Genomic DNA, 20,056 nt, shown 5'->3' with positions numbered 1-20,056 from the left:
TGAACTGTAAATGAAGAAGTCAAAATAAATATACACAGGTCATACTTACCTCCGGTGTAGTCTACTCATTAACCCTCCTGGCGGTATGAAAAAATCCGCCAGGAGGCAGCGCAGCAGTTTTTTTTTTTTTTTTTTCTTATATCATGTAGCGAGCCCAGGGCTCGCTACATGATAGCCGCTGCTCAGCGGCATCCCCCCGCCCGCTTCGATCGCCTCCGGCGATAGATCAGGAAATCCCGTTCAAAGAACGGGATTTCCTGGAGGGCTTCCGTCGTCATGGCGACGGGGCGGGATGACGTCAGCGACGTCATTGGGAGTCCCGATCCACCCCTCGGCGCTACCTGGCACTGATTGGCTAGGCAGCGCACGGGGTCTGGGGGGGGCGCGCGCCGCGCCGTATAGCGGCGATCAGGCGCGGGGCGGCGGCGATCGGTGTGCTGGCGCAGCTAGCAAAGTGCTAGCTGCGTCCAGCAAAAACAAAATTTTGAAAATTCGCCGAGCAGGGCCTGAGAAAACCTCCTGCGCGGCTTACCCCGAACTACGGGGTTACCGCCAGGAAGGTTAATCTTTTTCCTCTACTCCTTAGCTTTTCTCCTCTCCTGCGTCCTGTTTGTCCACTGAGATCAATGGAATTCTCCTTCCTCCATTTTGAAAATACCCATTGCCCCATAATAGCTTCCACTTGAGCCATAGGGAAACGTGGACATTACTTTGCTCATCAGTTGTCCTTTCAGCTGTAACTGACAACAACTGATATATAACTGACAGCAACTGATAAATTTCAGTTCTGATAACTGAACTGGAAGGAATCGTTGTAAGAAAAAAATAGTGAGCTTCTGAAAGGAATTGATGGCGAGGTAAGTATGTAATATTCATTTGTAGGTCATGTTTTTATTTTAAATAATTTTACTCAGTTCAGGTTCCCTGAGGAAAGCTTCTGGTCCTCCGCCGCTTGCAAGGAGCAACCTTAAAATTGCGTCTTATTTAATTGGTAGTAGCACGGAACACGTGCATGAGCGGGTCCAGCTTACTGTGCGGCTGCGCTTGTGCCTGAAGAGTAGTGTGGCCCCATTGTGTTTACCGACCTTATGGGTAATCTTCTGGGGAGGTCAGCGCTCTGCAATGGGGGACTGGAGAACACCATAGGAAGCCTCATTAGGATCTAGAGGTTTCCCTCTTCTTAGGTAAGTATGTTATTTTGTACCCAAGGTTTGCCTCAGTTACACATTAAATACTTTGCATTGCCTAGCCTCCTTCATTTCCCACACTACTGTCGTCCTTAAAGGGAACCAGAGATGAACATTTCACACAAAATAAACATATCAGTCGATAGCTTGTAAAGAATAAATGCTCTATCTGATAATTTTTTAGTGTTTTTTATCCATTATTGCGCCAGGAAAAATCAAATATGGCCGCCGGCTCATATCCCTTCTCCTTCTGGGTTATATGAGTTGTTCTGGATGTGCTGTCTAGGCTATATGAGACTATGCTGCTATCTAGGCTAAATGCAGCCTTTCATCTATGTGCTTTCATTTTGGTATGATCTGCCTGTAGGAAGTGTCACTGATAATAACTGCAGTTTCATTCCTATGAGAATCTAGTGCACACAGAGCACACAGGGATCATATTACAGCCACAGAGCTTCTCTCTCAGGAGCAGCAGCCCCTCCCAGTCATCACAGCTCTCAGTATGCAAAGCAGAAGATCTAAGCCAGGAGGGGGAAGGCTTGGGCTTGAAAGGACTCCACAGAAGAGTGACTCAGCTATAATGATTCCAGATCAAACCTCGAGTGGGTGGATTCTTATCACAGTTGCTAATAGACTAATTAAGCAGATAACAATGAAACTAAAAGCAGGGTAGGTGTTTACTGTCATGTTCCCACTGATAAATGTAATAAAATACATGAGGGTGCTTCATCTCTGGTTCTCTTTAAAGTGAAATTCCACCTTTGTTAAAAAAAATAAACAACCCCCGCAATATGGCACTGTATAAAGATGGGAGCATCAGTGTATGCTGCCAGTTGTTCAGCTAGTGCGGGTGTGGAACAAGGGCTTCTGCGCTGTGCAGCTAATTACTTGTGCAGGAAGAGTAAAATACCAGGGCAGTCAGTATTTTGATGCGGGTACAGAAGTGCAATTTGAGCTTAAAGTATTCTCTGGAATTTTATAGCTGGCTGCAATTTGAAAGAAATATAACTATTAACAACCTTAGATTGCAATAAATATCATACTTGTGCATCACTGACATGTTATGGCAGTTATTAACAAATTATGATTTCAGTTACTTACAATACAGGGTTGGCTTTTGTGGCTGAGAAGGTGGAGAACTTGAAAGGCTTGTTTTTTACATTCAGCCTTCAATTATGTATTTTTTTATCCTATGTTCAGCTTTTACTGCCCTGCATTTTTGCTGTGAGGAGAGCGTCATGCAACGCATAACTCATTCTGTAAATAAAAACAAATAGTTCCACACCAAAAACAAATAGTTCCACACCTCTCCACCACTTGAAGAATGAGATATCAGAGACCAGTGATCACACAGTGAAGGTAAAGGGGCAGCTAGGTCAGTAATGCTTTCACACACCATCTTGAGCAGAAGTCCGACATTTGTAGGGAAAGACCCACAGCATTGCTGTTGTGTATGGTACAACCTGTTGATTCAGGGGTGGTGTTTATGAGCTGTAGACAGCCTAAAAGGTTCTCACATTTCTTCAGAGGGCAGAAGTAATGGATTATAATTGCATGTCCTCAATAAGAGGATAATCTGGGGTTGATCCACCAATCTTTATAAGTACATTAATCATTCAACTTCATCCTGATCAGTAGCTGATACCTCTTTTCCCAAAAGAAATCTTTAACTTTTCTCGAATAGATCATCAGGGCTATCTGCATGGCTGGTGAAACCCCTCCCACATTGTGATATCAGGGCCATGGCCCCGAAAGTTTGCTATCTGTGAATCCCATTCCATTGTGGGAAATAACAGCTTTCTCTAAATGTCAAGGAAGGCGTATTTCCGTTTATGCATAGAACTCTCAGTAAACAAACATTCCGCAGAGATCACCTGGCAGCACTAAAGATGTTGCTACTCATGATACATTTCAGATTGTAAATTGGGGTGTGGAAAGATTTTACAATGAGTAAACAGTTTATAAATGAATATTGTAAAAAATAAGCAATTTTATTCATAACATTATTTTTACAGATCCTTTTGAATGTCTTCTCTGTCCCCGATCCAAACTCATTTAAAACCCTCAACTGGATCCATCTCTGCCTGCCCAGTGAGAACCTGTTCCCACTATAAAACAGTTTTTTTTTTTTAATGCTTTTCTTTTTTACGTGTTTGGTGCTGTCAGACCTCATCCAGTTGCACTGACTGGGAAAGTGTTAAGGAAGCAGATGGAAATGCAGCATGCAGTGTGTTAAAAAATAAAAATGCGGTGCTGACTCTATTGGGAACACTGCAATGGTCTTTTTATGACAAATTATAGGAATATGTGATCTCCCAAGTGCATTTCAGACAACCTTTTACTGTGTGTCAAGCCATCTCTGCCTGCCCAGTGCTTACCCCCCTTTGTGCCTACACAGACACTTGGCACATCATCCTTCTTCTGCCTGAACAGTCACCCAGCATAAAACCCAGCAATTAACCCCAGATTGGTACGTTATTAATTACCATTTCTGCTGAATGTGTGATGCCTCTGTGAGCGCTTTTCAGTTTGAACATATAGAAATCATTTTAATTGTGTTTTCTTCTTTTAAGGCGTGGTGCTTATTTCCCTCGCCCTTTGCGCAGATGCCGTTATTGGAAATGTGCAAGAAAAAGCCATGAAACTGCACAATGGATCTAATTCAGAAATGGTAAACACCCCATAATCTGCATAAAGTAAATAATACATGTTTACATTTTAATGAATTTGGTGTGCTTGGATCATGTAACAGTTGTGCATTCCATAACCTGAAATGGTTTAAGGGAAAGAGCTAGTGATGGGAATTCCGGCTCTTCTTGGAGATTCGGCTCTTCTGAATCGGCTCCCATTAAAGAGCCGGCTCTTACGGCTCTCAATCGTCTCTTCATTAAATATCACTAGAGACCACTCAGAATCGGAGTAAAAGCCCCGCCCCATCTCCATGACAACTCCAGACTGCTTCTTTTGCTCGGGCAATCCCTCCTGCTACTGCTCTGTTCCGCCCCTACAAGCTGCACGAGGAGGACTACATCTCCCAGCATGCCTCAGCACCCTTAATTACACAGCAAACCAGAGCTGTGTGGGGCGGCTGAGGCATCGGCTCTTTCAAAACTGAGAGCCGGCTCTTGTCGTTCACAGCAAAGAGCCGGCTCTTAGAGCCGGCTCGTTCGCGAACGACCCATCACTAGAAAGAGCAGTTTTCTATCCTACTAAAGGATAAAAACCAGGGCTGTGGAGTCGGTACAAAAATCTTCCGACTCCTCAGTTTCTGAAACCACGACTCCGGGTACGCAAAATTGCTCAGACTCCTCTACTCCGACTCCTTAGTCTAATACTTAACACGGCTGTGGATTTTGTACAAAAATCATACGACTTCCGACTCCTCAGTTTCTGAAACCACAACTCAGACTCCGGGTGCCCAAAATTGCCTCGACTCCGACTCCACAGCCCTGATAAAAACAAAACTAAAGTAGAGCTACTGCTGGCTAGTTCAGTACTACCCTGCATGTCTTTCCAGTCCACTCTGCTATTTTTTGTTTTTATAGGTTATCTGCAGCCTCCTTCCCTCCTAGGTGCCTGTCTTTTATGTCATAGCTTGGATTGCAGCTCCTAATTCAAGCTGGTCCTAGCTCATTTACAGTGACTGGGAGCAATGACCAATGGGAGCTCATAAAAGGCAGATGCCTCAGAATGGCAGAGACTGCAGGTAACTTTACATTGCAGAAAGAGCTGTACCCAGTAAGATATGCAGGGCCGTCGGCACTAGGCCCTTTTTTACTATTACTTTTAGCTTTTAAGTCGGTGGACCTGAACTCTTGCACAGGACTCAAGGAACACGGAGAAACATGCACCCTGTATGTATTTAGAGAATTTAGCCTGTCTAATTCCCCCTCCTCTTCAAGCAATCACAATTGTAATTTGAGCTTTTAGCTGTGTCAGTTCGGCAAGCGCAACTAATACAGTATGCACAGGAATATCACAGGAATATTAACCCTTTGTCTGCTGTCATGAAAGCAGGAAGTAGACACACTGCAAATTTATTTCTGTAAGCTCTAACAAAGAAATGTTTTTCTTTGAAGGTTATTATGCCATTGCTTGTCTTTTAGAGCAGAGATGAAGTTTTGAGTTCAGGTCCACTTTAAAGGACCAAGGCCTTGTTGCACAAAGTTTTTCTTGAGCCACCACGCCTTATATTTTTTCCGCCTTATCTATAAAATTGTTTTTTTCACGTTGATGGAAAAAAAAAACCCTGAAATAACTTGATGCCGAGGAGTATTTAGTGCTGTTTTTACAACCCCTTTGTACGTTTTAATCATTCTTTTTCTGCTTCTTAAAGCGCAGTTCCAGTTCCCATAAAGAAAAGAAAATCATCAAACCATATGTGTACATTTAATGTATTTGAACATATCTGTATTTGCCTAGTTGTCTGCCTGGTGACTGCTCTAGGGCCCAGTATGTGTTCACTGCAAGGGCTTGTTCACACTACAGGAGCTTTTCTAAGCGCTTTGTGATTTTAAAAGCTCCTGCTAATGTTATCCTATGTGAGTGTTCTCACTGGAGCGATGTGATTTTGTAAAAATCCCCCGAAGCATTGCATTAGCTAGAGCTTTTCCAATCACTAGCGTTTAAACAACTCTTGTAGTGTGAATGGGCCCCAATAGCTGCCATAATCCCTGAGATTGGTATGCTTGCATCTTGAAATTCAGCTTCAGCTCCTGCATGTGTTTGGCTGAATTTTAATCTGCATTCGATTTTCACGCAAATCCAGAATAATCCAGAATATCTGTATCTCATCACCTATCTCTGATTACCGCAGTTGAAATATACACATCCCTGGCCTACCCACATATGTACAAGAAAACTCCTTCCTGTTTGATGAATGTGTCATTACAGTAAAAATAGAGAATGGAGTGTGCAGACCTTTCAATAAATGACAGCTACACATTTTGGGAAGTTTCTTCCACCAAGCTCTGTACTGTAGTCATTATTTGCATGTTTACTGACTATTATACAGATGCAGTTGTAGTCAGAACTTTAAAGACAATATTTAAAGGTACAGTAGAGTATTGGTTTTTTCACACTAATGGGGATTGGCTGATGCTTTCTGGTTCCATGAGACTCTATGTTAAAAATAGGCTCAGCTAATACAGTACTATTCTCCACTCTATATACATACCATGAACTCTGTATTAAATGTTAAAATACAGTCATGTGTAGGTATATTAACCTTGGGGGAGCCATGGAACCCAGCCTTTAAGCACATCAGAGCCCACAAACAGCCCAAAAATGTGGCCTTCACCAGTTTGAGTACTGCCGGCGATTTGGATTTGTGCTGGTTAGTTGAGTTTTGGATAACCCGGGGCTGTACTGTATTTGGCTAAAATCTGAGTTGTGTAATGATGACAAATGACACATTTTTGCACTAAAGCAGAATTCTGACTGAAACGTGTGTGTGTGTGTACACACATACATACGCACATACATATATATATGTGCACACACACAAATCCAAGTCCAAGGGACGAGGAAAAGTAGTTTATTATATCAGAAGTTTACTATATCATAATTGGTCATACATCGTATATTTATACACACTCATTTCCCGGTACCTGAGGACTGAGTTTACTATATCTAGAGGTATACTATATCAGTTTACTATAACGAGAGTCTACTGTATAGTGTGTGTGTGTGTGTGTGTGTGTGTGTGTGTGTGTGTGTGTGTGTGTGTGTGTGTGTGATTTATATAATTGCTTGTGGTTTATATAACTGCTTTTGACGCTTGTGTGAACGATATTTGAGGTTTCCATTACAATTTTCAAGTGAGTATTTAATTTTTCAGGTTCTGTATTCATATTCCATAGGATTTGTTTACATTTTACTGGGTTTGGCCATTACCAGCGGATTGACTCCCGCCATAGCCTTCTGTTCCAAGGTGAGTGCTGAAACAAAGCAGCCTGATTAAAAATAGGAAACGTCTGGTGCACAGCTGAGAAGTGTATTAATGCAAGGCAATAGTGCATGACAGCATAAAATATACATGTTGTGTTCTGGAGAGGCTGCACTACCTTCCAGCAAAAGTCATGTACGCGCTTCAGAAAACCATTTCCCCTTTGCTGTGAATAACACTATAATGGCATGTTTTATTTACTCAGAATTAATCCATCACATAGCTGATATATGTGCCGGATAGTCTTGCTTTTTTTATGTAGATCCACGTGTGTAGCTTCATTAGTTCCATCTGGAACACAAACATTTAATAGAGTCTTTTATGATCTGTACGGAGGTAGATTATGCAGCATTGTAAAATTAAAAAACAAAACACAAAATCCAAGCTCCTCACCTCCAGCTAGGACATGCAAACACTTGCAGATGTAATAGGGAGGTGCTGGAAGGGGTGTGGCAAGCAAAACGGCAAAGTCAAAATGAACTTCCACACACTCATGCAAATCCTCATGCGAATCCATTCACAAAAATCATGCAGCAATCAATGCTGGCCCTACAGCTAAGTTAAAAGCTGGGATCTTTATTACAAGAATAAAGTCTCTTGCGTAGTCGCATACACTGCCTTGAGGTAGCCCAGTGTCGTATGTGAAATTCATTGATACTGTGAAAAAATTGGAAATAGCACTTTGTAATTCAGTTGAGATGTCTATCGATGATACAATATTGATTGTACAATTTTACCAAATCTATGTTTTGGAAGGACAAACTGAGTGAAATAACTGTACTATTTTCCACTTCAAGTACACTTTATTCTTCGGTGGGAAGAGTTACTCTCTCCAGTCTATATAGTTGTCTCTACTCACTCACCAGGAGGCCGCAATAGCAGCATAGGGGGCGATATACAGGCTGGGAACGCGAACAATCACTCGCGTTCCCATGCCTGTCGGCCGGTGACGGCCAAACCGGAAGTGCTCGCCGGCGGGTCCTGGGACATCGGAGCGGAGCTGCGAGGGCACCGATCGGCTGCTGGGGGCTGAGGGAAGCCCCAGGTGAGTAAATCTCATTTTTTTCCGTTGGCTTAAGGATCACTTTAAGTTTGTATGTTTGGCAAGTACGGGGGAGGTTTTAATAATAATTACATTTATTCTTTTTACATTATACTTTTTAGCCACTAGATGGTGCTCTCCTGGAAGTAACCAGGAAGTGTTAAAAAAAAATTAAATGCAAATTTTAACTACTTTTTACTTTGATGAATGAACATGCCTTGTGATTCAAAGCATATTCATTCATTATCTGCACTTCAATTGGCTCTGGGAAACTCTTGTTCCCCTTCACTTATTCCCCCTCCCTCTTCTTCCAGCCCCTAAAAGTCTGTTAGGTAGTTCCGCTCTGAGTCAGGCCTCCGTTCTCTCCGTGGCTTGATTGAGATCTTCTGCATGGGCATTCCGCGCTCCTCTTTGGATTGCGCTCCCGGTGCTGGGAGCTCTCTGCGCTTGCGCAGTTCACAGCGAATTGAACTGTGCAAGCACAGAGTGCTCCAGCGATGAGAGCGTGATTACGAGAGGCGCGCAAGTGCAGAAGATCCCGGCCGTGGGTAGCGATTTTTTTTTTTTTCTTTTTTCTTTTTTTTTTTTTTTTTTTAATAAGTGCCAGCATTTTTTAAAAGCACTATAAAAGCGCTTGTGTAATGAATTTTAATGTGAGTGTTCTCACATAAGCATTGAACTTTTTTTTTCAATCGCAAATGCGGTTCCTGCACCATTTTCTGAGCATTTGCGCTTAAATGTAATGTATAGGAAAAGTGCAAAGCGTTTGGAAAAGCAATTTTGAGAGCGCTTTTTATGATAAATTGCATTAAAGACATTGAGTTCCAGGTCAAAGAGTTCACTTCCTGATTCTGCAAACAGAAAAGCTCAAATCGCAAAAACAAGTGTTTACAAAAAACGCAAATGGCTAAAAAAAAAAAGCTTCAAAAGCACTCTGCGCTTGCGATTTATAACGTGAACTAAGCCTTAAACTTTTTTTTAAATTATTTCCCAGATGGATCCTGGATTTAAGCCAACACTTAGCGTTGTGTCAATGTATAGCATTTTAACACCCTCTGTGATAATAAGCACTCATCAGAAGGTAGTGGTGTGACAAGTGCTACAGTTATGTATTCATATACTGTATATGAAACAAAAACAGGACCTTGTATTAGTACATTGTATCCAGTGCCCTGATATATATATATATTCCATCATTATTATTCTTACTAGGATGTATGTGATATTCTCTTAACAGTAACATTGAATATGTGTATACTTAAAGCAGAACAATTTCTCCTAACGTGAACCTGTTGTATTTTAGCATCCATTTCAGACTTATGGATATGCATTCCTTTTCTCAGTGACTGGATATTTTGGAATATCTTTTGTACTTGCATTGATTAAACTTTTTGGAGCTCTGATTGCTGTCACAGGTAACTACCTAAGATAAGCTAAAAAGTAAGGTTAGAGTAACAGAAACATTTCCTTAGATGAACTGAGGTATTGACCAATGCTTCACAGCACATGTCACTCTTTGTTACACCTGATTTATTTACCCTGGAATATATGGGACTTTCTAAGATAATTGCCTTGTATTAACCGCTGTGTTCTGTGTAACTGGTTTGCACAGTACTAAGCAAGCCTGTGCTGTGTGCACTCTTGGTATGCTGGTATTGTGTACTCTACTGATTAGTTTCTGAAAAGTGTCTGCAACATCTCAACCAAATAACCGTGTGTGTTAGGGCTCAAAACAAGAGCAATTATATGGTAGAAAAAGAATAGCACCTCCCGCAGCAAATTTTGGAAAAATATAACAAGAATCTTTATTCAACATTAGGTATAATAATAATCACAATACTGATGATTCAATAAAGAATAACATCATTTAAAAAACAAACAAATATTCCAACATGATCCCTGCTGCATATGAAACAATCACTCTAAATGCAATATATTGTATAATGACACAATGCTGTCTGCATGACTCTCACTGCAACCTGTAAGCCTGCTTTACTAATAACTATATTTATCAGTTATTAGAGGGCTTGTGTTGTCTTTATTTTCCCACCTTTATGCTGGGTACACACCATACAATTTGCTGTTCGATTTTCTGTTCCGATCGTTTTTTGGATCCATTTCTGATCATTTTCTGATCGATTTCCATTCACTTCTATGAAAATTTACCCGAAAAACGATCAAAAATGAGATTGAACATGACTGAAATTATCTATCGAACCATCTATCTAACAGAAAATTGTATGGTGTGTACCTAGCATTACTAAGGGTATGGTCTGAGGTGCACAACTTGTACAGAAAAAATGAAGCAGTTGACTAAGCTCTGTATCTGCTACTGAATATAGAGATTTTAATAACAGGAGCTCTCAGGCAGCAGTGAAGTCACTTAATATAGGTAAGGGTATAAAGGCAAATACAGTGGAGATAACAGTATCTTTTGTTTACATTCCTCAGTTGTTACATTGTGTGTAACAACTGAAAACGAGCTCTCATTGTTTCAAATATGCACACAGTTCAGAACAGCTCGATAGAAGATTTTAATATATAATAAAAAGTAACTTGAATAAAATGCATTGGCAGCTTTTAGAGCAGATATAATATACTTTGGGAACTTGGAATTTGTAAATGAGCAATATTACTTGTGCACAAAAGCAAATATGGTAACTGTATGCGTGATAAAATAAAAGTAGGAAAACACATTTCTATTGAATATTATGTCAGCGTTTCAGACCACTTTAACCCTCTTCTTATCGTCAGCTCACAACTCAGCAGGGAGGAGAGAGGGAGAATTAAAAAAGGAATGTGGTTCGTAGCTGGCACCCCAGGCTGCTTAAAGAGACTCCGTAACAAAAATTGCATCCTGTTTTTTATCATCCTACAAGTTCCAAAAGCTATTCTAATGTGTTCTGGCTTACTGCAGCACTTTGTACTATCACAGTCTCTGTAATAAATCAACTTATCTCTCTTTTGTCAGACTTGTCAGCCTGTGTCTGGAAGGCTGCCAAGTTCTTCAGTGTTGTGGTTCTGCTATGAACTCCCCCTTCCAGGCCCCTCTATGCACACTGCCTGTGTGTTATTTAGGATTAGAGCAGCTTCTCTCTTCCCTCTTATCTTTTACAAGCTGGATAAATCGTCCTCTGAGCTGGCTGGGCTTTCACATAGTGAGGAATAACAGACAAGGGCAAAGCTGTTTGCAGGAAGAAAAGAGCAGCCTGAAACTTCAGTGCATGAGAGATGCAGGGGGAAAGAAACACGCAATGATCTCTTGAGATTCAAAAGGAAGGCTGTATACAGCCTGCTTGTGTATGGATGTATTTTCTATGTGTGGACATACTGTACATCAACCTACTTCCTGTTTTGGTGGCCATTTTGTTTGTTTATAAACAAACTTTTTAAAACTGTTTTTAACCACTTTTAATGCGGCGGGGAGCGGCGAAATTGTGACAGAGGGTAATAGGAGATGTCCCCTAACGCACTGGTATGTTTACTTTTGTGTGATTTTAACAATACAGATTCTCTTTAAGCTTTGCCCCAGGCCTGGTATAGGCATTTTCAATAATGTGCCATTATTTTCAAATTATGCTAAAATAAGTAATGCAGATATTATTGATCAAAGTGTAATTTTGAGCACTTTTAAATATAAGTAAACTAACGCTTTAATTTTGTAGTCCATTAACCTTGACTCCTACCAAATCAAGAAATAAGATGATTTCCTACTGAGAGTCGGGATGGCTCATGAACAGTGCCAGATTTTGGTGTAACTGCGGTAAAGACATGTAAGTTAGTCCATGGCTGTGAAAGATGAGGGGTAAACAGTCATGCGATTGCTGCCTTTAGGCCGTTTTTTTTTAGATGATAATAATAGATGGGAGAGAGGTTTACCTGTTGCTTGGAAATTTATTTTTACAGCTGTTAAATTAACCACCCTGGCGTTCTATCAACATCGCCAGGGTGGATACGCAGCAGTATTTTTTGTTTTTTTTTAAATCCCCCATCATGTAGCTAGCCTAGCGCTAGCTACATGATGCCCCCCTCCCTGCGCTATCCCTCCCACCCCTCCGATCGCCGCCGGCGCTCTCGCCCGTAAGGAAATTCCATTCTGAACGATCGCGATGACGTCATCTGGAATTCCGATCCACCCTGCAGCGCTGCCTGGCACTGATTGGCCAGGCTGCGCACGGGGTCTGGCAGACGGGGACCTCTATAGCGGCGCATCGGCGGCGGCGATCAGAGTAGACACGCAGCAAGCAAAGTGCTTGTTGCGTGTTTGAAAAATAAATGAAGCAAATCGGCCCAGTGGGGCCTGAGCGGCGCCCTCCGGCGGTAATGGAGGAGCTGAGCTCGTCCATACCGCTAAGGAGGTTAAAAGTGATGGTAGGGTTGTATTGTAATAATTCCTCTTTGGCTGTGGTGCCAATGTGCTCGGCATGCGTCTTGCGAGATGCGATGCTGGCACAGCTGTTATGTGTCTTGCTGCTGAATCCCTCTAGCCGTGCTATGCATGGCTATGGGATTCGGACGAGTGACGCAAGATTGTGCTGCCTACCTCAGATGTTTCACCCAAACATGTTCCCTGTTGACTTCAGTAGTTGCCAAATCGCATCTGCATTTGTGTGCAGGGAATCGGTTGGTCATCACAGCAGTGGAAACCTAGCCTTACAGTTCATGTCAAAACACCATCATTTATAGGTCCCAGAGAGTCTTATGAATGGCAAACACGTTTAAAGGTACACTAGCAGCGGCTTTGTTTAACCTATACAATATACTGTAAAATCCTAATGGGTAGGTGGTAAGGTGGGTTTAGGCCACATGTTTGCATTAAGTCCACCGTGGGTAAGCTCATGTTTGGAAGATGACCTACTACAGAAGATTTGTTGTGAGTCAACCCTCCAAAATGCAAAAATGAATAAGGGCTCAAACCCACTAGCAGCCTTTTCTAAGTGCTAGTGATTTGAAAAAGCTCTTGCTAATGCAATGCTATGGGGGAGTTTTATAAAATCACATCTCTCAAGTGGGATCACACCCATTGCATTACATTAGCAAGAGCTTTTCAAATCACAATTGCTTAGTAATGTACTGCTAGTGGGTTCCAGGCCTAAGCGTTTTCACTGATTTATATTGCACTTCTAAGGTAGCCATACATCTAGCGATGATGGGCAGATTTGACCAGGAGACAAATCCCTCTCTAATGGAATCTGATAAGAGAGAGATCTGTCAGCTGCCCATACACCGCAGGCCGATTCCCGGTCTTCAATTAGCTGCATACACCCTGCCAGCCTGGCGCCATGACGCATGTGTGATGTCACACGGGGGCGGCATGTATGCGGCTAATAGAAGACGGAGGGGCACCACGACACAGGATAAGTAATGTATAAGCACACACTTACTGCACATTTATACATGGCAGGAACAGCGCTGGGGGTTTTGTCCCTCGTCCCGATATTGCTGGCTGTTAGTGCCGCACACCCGATCGAGCATGTCCAGCCAATTAATGCAGCCAATTTTGGCCTGAAATTGGGCGTCTCTTTGATCTGGTATGCACTTGGCAGCACTGATTTTTATCCAATTCGATTATAATATTTGAATTGGATGGTCAATCGGCCACCAAGTCGCCTGATGTATGGCCACCTTTACTTTTATTAACCACCCTGGCGTTCTGATTAAATCGCCAGGGTGGCTGCGGGAGGGTTTTTTTTAAATAAAAAAACTATTTCATGCAGCCAACTGAAAGTTGGCTGCATGAAAGCCCACTAGAGGGCGCTCCGGAGGCGTTCTTCCGATCGCCTCCGGCGGCCAGAAGTAACACGGAAGGCCGCAATAAGCGGCCTTCCGTGTTTCGCTTACCTCGTCGCCATGGCGACGAGCGGAGTGACGTCATGGACGTCAGCCGACGTCCTGACGTCAGCCGCCTCCGATCCAGCCCTTAGCGCTGGCCGGAACTGTTTGTTCCGGCTACGCTGGGCTCGGGCGGCTGGGGGGACCAGCGGCGATCAGGCAGCACACGCGGCTGGCAAAGTGCCGGCTGCGTGTGCTGCTTTTTATTTCATTAAAATCGGCCCAGCAGGGCCTGAGCGGCAGCCTCTGGCGGTGTTGGACGAGCTGAGCTCGTCCAGACCGCTCAGCAGGTTAAACCATCCACTGAGTGTGCAGTTAGATGTCAGCAGCATCCTTTCTGAGCAGGACCTAACTCAAGGCAGTAAAGTCCACAGAGAAGACAGGTAAATGTTTTCAGCTTCCTTAGATGCACATTATTAAATTATAACTTATTAGGATTGCACACCTATTTATGGCCCCCTGGATGAATCAGCTGGGCAGCTTGTAAAAAACAAAAAAAACACAGCTGTTTTGTAGAAGTTTTTCATCTTATTTTATACAGTAAATCTTTCAGTGGTAGAAAGCAATTGCATGGAACAACCCCCTGAAATTGAATTCCCTGTGATGCATTGAAGAAAGTGTAAATTGGGACATTTAACAGCAAGAATAAGATAGTATCTTACTTGACAGTCAATGAGCTCAGAGCTTTGAGAAATCTATAATTAGTCCTAGGGATAATAAGCCTGTTGAACTGTATACGTGTGCATTACCATCATAGAATGTTTGCTCTGAGCGTACTAGTTAGAAGTTCTACACTAATCACAATGTTTCTGCTTTAATAATTTGTTATCTCTTCTTCATTCCTACAGTGACAACTGGGAGAAAGGCTATGACCATTGTACTGTCTTTTTTATTCTTCGCAAAACCATTTACTTTCCAGTAAGTCATGCTTTCTGTTTTTCTGACACGTAGAATTCTTATTTTCTGATGGTCAAATTCTCTGTTAAGTTCTCACTATATGAAAATATTTTATTGGGTGCGGCCTGCACTGCACTGCATTTTTAAATGCAAGTAACAGTTCATTTTTGTTTTAAATAGTAGTGGACAAAGTTTTTGTTCCACATTACATATATGTTCTTTTGTAATGGATGCTTTGAAAGTTCCTGGCTGGCTGTATCCGGTATTTTCTTTTTTACTGTTGAGGTGTCGGTGTAAATTAAATTTAATTCCTCCCCATCCCATCATCACCCACATAAGTGAGTCAGAAAGGAGTTACTATCCATTCTCTTTCTTTGAGTACAGAGCTTTTGTCTGATCCCTCCCTATGCTTGTAATAGATGCATTTTTGTGGCTAGCACTACAGCTCAGCAAGTCACATGTCCTTGTTCCATGTGTAAATCCTACCATACACTAGCAGATACCCACCCGACACACGAAGTGGCAAAATATACATATCTGTATCTATTACTAGCACACACTGCACATCAACTTTGAATAGATGTCAACATGATGTCTAGCAAGAATTAATAGTACTGTCAACCCCCCCCCCCCCCCCACAGTTGGTGATGTCCCGCCAGGTGTTCCCCCATTCTAATACTACTCACATGGGCCCCAGCAGAGTTTTAGCACCACATAATGCACTCTCGCTTATCTGGCTGGCGTGGTCCTTTCTTTATTCTTCCATAATCTCCTGGTGCCCTTACTCAGTGCACCAGTTTCAGTTGTTATGTGGCTGAACCTCGCATCAGCTATATTTTGTTGATCCAACTTATTCTGCTACCAGTAGTAGGCAGTATGAGAGCACTGATTAAAGCTCACTACATGGTCTAAGTGCTCTATGCCCTGTGCTGTGTTGCAGCTGCTTGTTTCCTGCTGTCATTGCTTTGAATCCTATGACACACTACACCAGCTGCTTCACAGGCTGGCTGCACTGTATATTGGCGGCAGGGTTGCGTTGTGGCCCGGGGGCTGCACCACACCACCAAAAGCAGGCCTTTGGGATTACCACGTTATTATGCAGTAATCCCCTTTTGGCCAGGATCCAAACAGGAAGTGACGCACGTTTGTGGTCACTTCCTGTTTTAGAGATGCGGAAGTGCGTGGAAGCGCATTGTAAAAATACACTCCAACGCATGCGTGTCGTAAGACCAACATTGTGGCAAACCCTGCTTCCCCATAGACTTACATGACTTCTGGTCCGCAGCAAGTCGTCGCAGAGGTCGCACGGTAGATCGACGACTTCTGGCGCACCGCACTGCATGCTGTATGAAAGCACGCATGGGCTTTCATTAGCATATCGGTGAGGTGCAGAAACATGACCCACCGCACCAGTGTAAAAGGGCCCTCAAACTGCTTTAGCTTGTCTGCCATGCTGACACTATCCAAGCCTGCTTTTTTGTGCTGATCCAACCAGCTGCCTTCATTAATCTCGTTTTCCCTTTTGTGTATGGACGTTTTCACTACAGGCCAATTGCTTGTCTTCATGTGCTTTGTTGCAAGATCGAGCCTGTGCTTGGATTATCAATACAGTAGTAATAATAATTCCTTTTTTTGTATAGCGCTTTTCTCCTGTCAGACTCAAAGCGCTTGCGAGGCAGCCACTAGAGCGCACTCAGTAGGTAGTAGCAGTGTTAAGGAGTCTCGCCCAAATAACTCCTTACTGAATAGGTGCTGGCTTACTGAACAGGCAGAGCTGAGATTTGAACCCAGGTCTCCTGTGTCAGAGGCAGAGCCCTTAACCATTACACTATCCAGCCACCGGTGCTATTTGCCATCCTCAATTTGGTTCATTATAGCATTTGGAGTATATGACCTCTGATCCTGTGGGGCATGGTTGTGAGCTAGTGTGTATGGGTTGGAGTGATGAGGGAGGGGGGTGGTTTCCATATCCTTTTTAATACACAAATGTTTTTAGCTATTTGTTAAAACATCCATAACATTAGCATTTTTTGTTTACAGATTTTGTGGGGGGGTTTTGCAATCGATTAAGACCTACCTCTCCTCTTCATTTCATTATCTCACAGTTTTGTGTATTGCATTACCTTTACAGTTGATTAACCCTTAACAATTCTCCTTTACAGGTATATATGGGCCGGACTGTTAGTTCTACTTGGAATTTTCCTTAATGTCTATAGTAAGAACATGGACAAAATCAAGCTGCCTCACCTTTCTAGTTTACTAAGGAGAAGAAACCCAGAAGGGAAATCACGGACTTTCTCTCAGACTGTATGATTTTTTATTTTTTTTTAGTATTTGTTTTTTTTTTTTACTTGAACAATCATTAAATGATTATATTTTTCCAAAGGGAATTGGATACACTAAATGGAAGGTGTAGGCATATTGCCTGGGTTGTTACTGCTGAGGTGAAAGCCAAGGGCAAGCTTTTGTTTTTTTCCACTCCACTTGTAAAATGACAATTTTCAGAGGGCCTCAGGACATGAGGTCTTCAGAGGAAGTATGGTACTGTGTCACTGATGTGACCTCTCTGTTAGAGGCGGGACTATATACACTAATGGACCAAGGCATTTTTTTGTATTACCTCTCTTTTTGCCACTATCACAAGACAGGTTTCAGTGTTTGGACTCAAAACTATCAGTATCGTACAAATTCAAAAAAGCACATATCAGATCATTTAGGTAGATCTAATATTATAAAGGACTATTGCTGCTTTACATGGGAGAGCCCCTTTTACCAATAAAGCATATAACTGGTTTTCGACATAAGGAGTTATTTGCAGTTTGGGTTGATTTGGTCTCACGCCTATGATTCCAGATTACAGTACTGAAAGAGAACATAAGCCTTACTTAAGCAGCATTTTATTCATGTACAAAATCTATGACGAATGTATTTTTTTCTCCAGTTTACTCTACTGCTATAACTTGTCTCCCTTCCCAATGTGTATAATAGTCTCGTCTCTGTGTGTTTCTCTAACTGTGCAATTCCGTTGCAAAATCATTTGTAATGTGACATGAAATGTGAACATAAATCCTGTTCCTTTTATTGCTAAACATGAATTGAAAACACCGATTTTAACAGTTCTGTCCTGAATAATTTTGGAAAACTCTTAAGTACCTGAATTGTACTCTGGATGGGGAATATGGCCGCTTCAACACCGGGTGTTCCTATGGCAGGTAGAGGGGTAAATTCTTAAAGTGTAAACACATACTTGCCCAAGAAGAAGAAAGCCTCTAGATCCTAGAGGCTTCCCATGCAGTCCTCCAGACCATCCTTGACCCCCAAAAAAGATCTGGGCCGCACTCCTTTTCATGCATGAGCACGGCTGTACTGATTCTATGCGAGTACGGATGCACCTGCACAGTAACCCTGATGCACAGGTGCACCATGGCCGCACTCATGCTGAAGAGGAGCATGGCTCAGCTCTTCTGGAGGGTCCTAGCAAGTGGTGGTAGGTGTGAGGAGGACACGGGAACGAGGTTTGCCTATGGTTCTTTTTAAAGTGTATCTCTACTCACAGAAATACCGCAATTCAGTATTAGAGATGGTGAATGAGATGAAAATATGTTTGGTTTGTATGCATTGGGCCAACCGTATTCAACAGAAAGCGCATTCAGGTACCTTTTAAGGACCCTTCTCCACTGTGAATTGTGACTGCATCAGCCATCGCTACTCCACTAATTTCCACAATATGGATATTAGGTGTACAGTGATTGTGATTTGCGATGGGAGAAAAAATGAGGCAAAATTTTTAAGCTATCAGAATGCAAAAAAAATTGCACAGCACTGTGGTTATGTAATGCTACTGCACCCCTGTTCAAAGTATGCATGAAAAATGCAGCAGGACCAACAGTTTGCTATTGTGCAAACTAGAGATGCTACAAATTCCAAATTTCCTCGAATCGGAATCCAAAGATTCTCGATTTTCTCAAATCTAACCAATCCTGTAAATAAAGGCTTCAAGAAAATCAAGAATATTTGGATTCAGGTTTGAGGAAATTTGGGATTAGTCCCATCTCTAGTGCAAATGCATCGCACTAATGGAAGCCCATGGTTTTCATTCATTTTGAAGAACATAGCATTTTGCGATATGCAAGCTATTGGAATCTGATTGCAAACCGCTGCTAGCGGAAAAGGGCTCCAAGTCTTGACATTTCGATCCTCCGATTACTGTATGAGTGTTCCTTCTGCTGACACCAACTGGTGCCTATTCATTTTCCAGTAATGATCCATGTAAGGGGAATGTGCCCCAGAGTTATCTCTTCTTTAAACAGCTTTCTCTTCTGATATGTTGCTCCCGAAACCAGAAAAAAGCAGCAGTTAGTTGGGGACAAGGAAAGTAGAGATATTGGACTCCCATGTTGACATTCTCTTTATTGAGATCATGCAATCCATAACTAATAATAAAAACGTTTTGGTTCAATTTTCATTTTAAAGCAATCCTTTCACATACCTGGGCACGAGAACACGAAATATACAGCCAGAGGTAAACTTGTTTGAAAACTGTATGTTGAAATGCTCAGTAGCTGAATTCTGGTGAAATAAAAGTGACGGTAAGGTGTGTTTACCTCTTGTGTTAGTCGCTGAAGTCAGCCATCACACTAAGGACCACTAAACTGTTTTAGTTTGCCAGGGTTAGTAAAAGGTTTACCATCGTTCTTGGGTGATTGAGAGCTAGTTCACAGTGCTCAGTTGCGTTGCAGAATATTTTGCATGTCAACTCATTGCCCATACAATTCTATGGGCCTGTTCACAGTACTGTTGTAACTGATCGTAATACTCTTTAACTCTGCAACTCGCTGCATGCAGGCTTTGTATTAAAGTCTGTCCAGTCTCCATTACAGTTCACACTCATAATGCATTATAAAGTGTGTGTTATGCAACTGACCACTGTGAACCTCAAGGAAAATCCTAATGATTCTGACTAATGGAACTTCCCCATCTATGGGTAAGTGCTGCAAACTGCATGATCACATTAACCAGTCATCAAGTGTCACATGCTACTGGAACCTTTAACTGCTATTGGCGAGGTGAAACTTTACAAAGTTACACCATTCATTGACAGACATTGCTGAGATCCATCTTGTCAAGGCTGTCAGAGGGTTCAAATGTATC

General features: G+C 42.2%; 1 protein-coding gene across 2 annotated transcripts in view; it reads left to right on the top strand.

Moving 5' to 3' along the window:
• The window catches only part of LOC137518694 (adenosine 3'-phospho 5'-phosphosulfate transporter 2), a 70,949-nt gene extending 51,585 nt beyond the window's left edge, over positions 1-19,364 (top strand). For both annotated transcript variants that reach the window (XM_068236866.1, XM_068236867.1), the window contains exons 6-10: positions 3,761-3,858; positions 7,027-7,119; positions 9,480-9,591; positions 14,857-14,926; positions 17,068-19,364. In XM_068236866.1, coding sequence (XP_068092967.1) covers positions 3,761-3,858; positions 7,027-7,119; positions 9,480-9,591; positions 14,857-14,926; positions 17,068-17,218 — 524 coding nt within the window. In that variant the 3' untranslated portion in view covers positions 17,219-19,364. The remainder of the gene's footprint in view (positions 1-3,760; positions 3,859-7,026; positions 7,120-9,479; positions 9,592-14,856; positions 14,927-17,067) is intronic.
• The last annotated feature ends 692 nt before the right edge of the window (positions 19,365-20,056 follow it).

This window comes from Hyperolius riggenbachi, chromosome 5 (genome assembly GCF_040937935.1).
Source record: "Hyperolius riggenbachi isolate aHypRig1 chromosome 5, aHypRig1.pri, whole genome shotgun sequence".
NCBI lineage: Eukaryota > Metazoa > Chordata > Amphibia > Anura > Hyperoliidae > Hyperolius > Hyperolius riggenbachi.
This window is presented reverse-complemented; position numbering and strand designations above follow the sequence as displayed.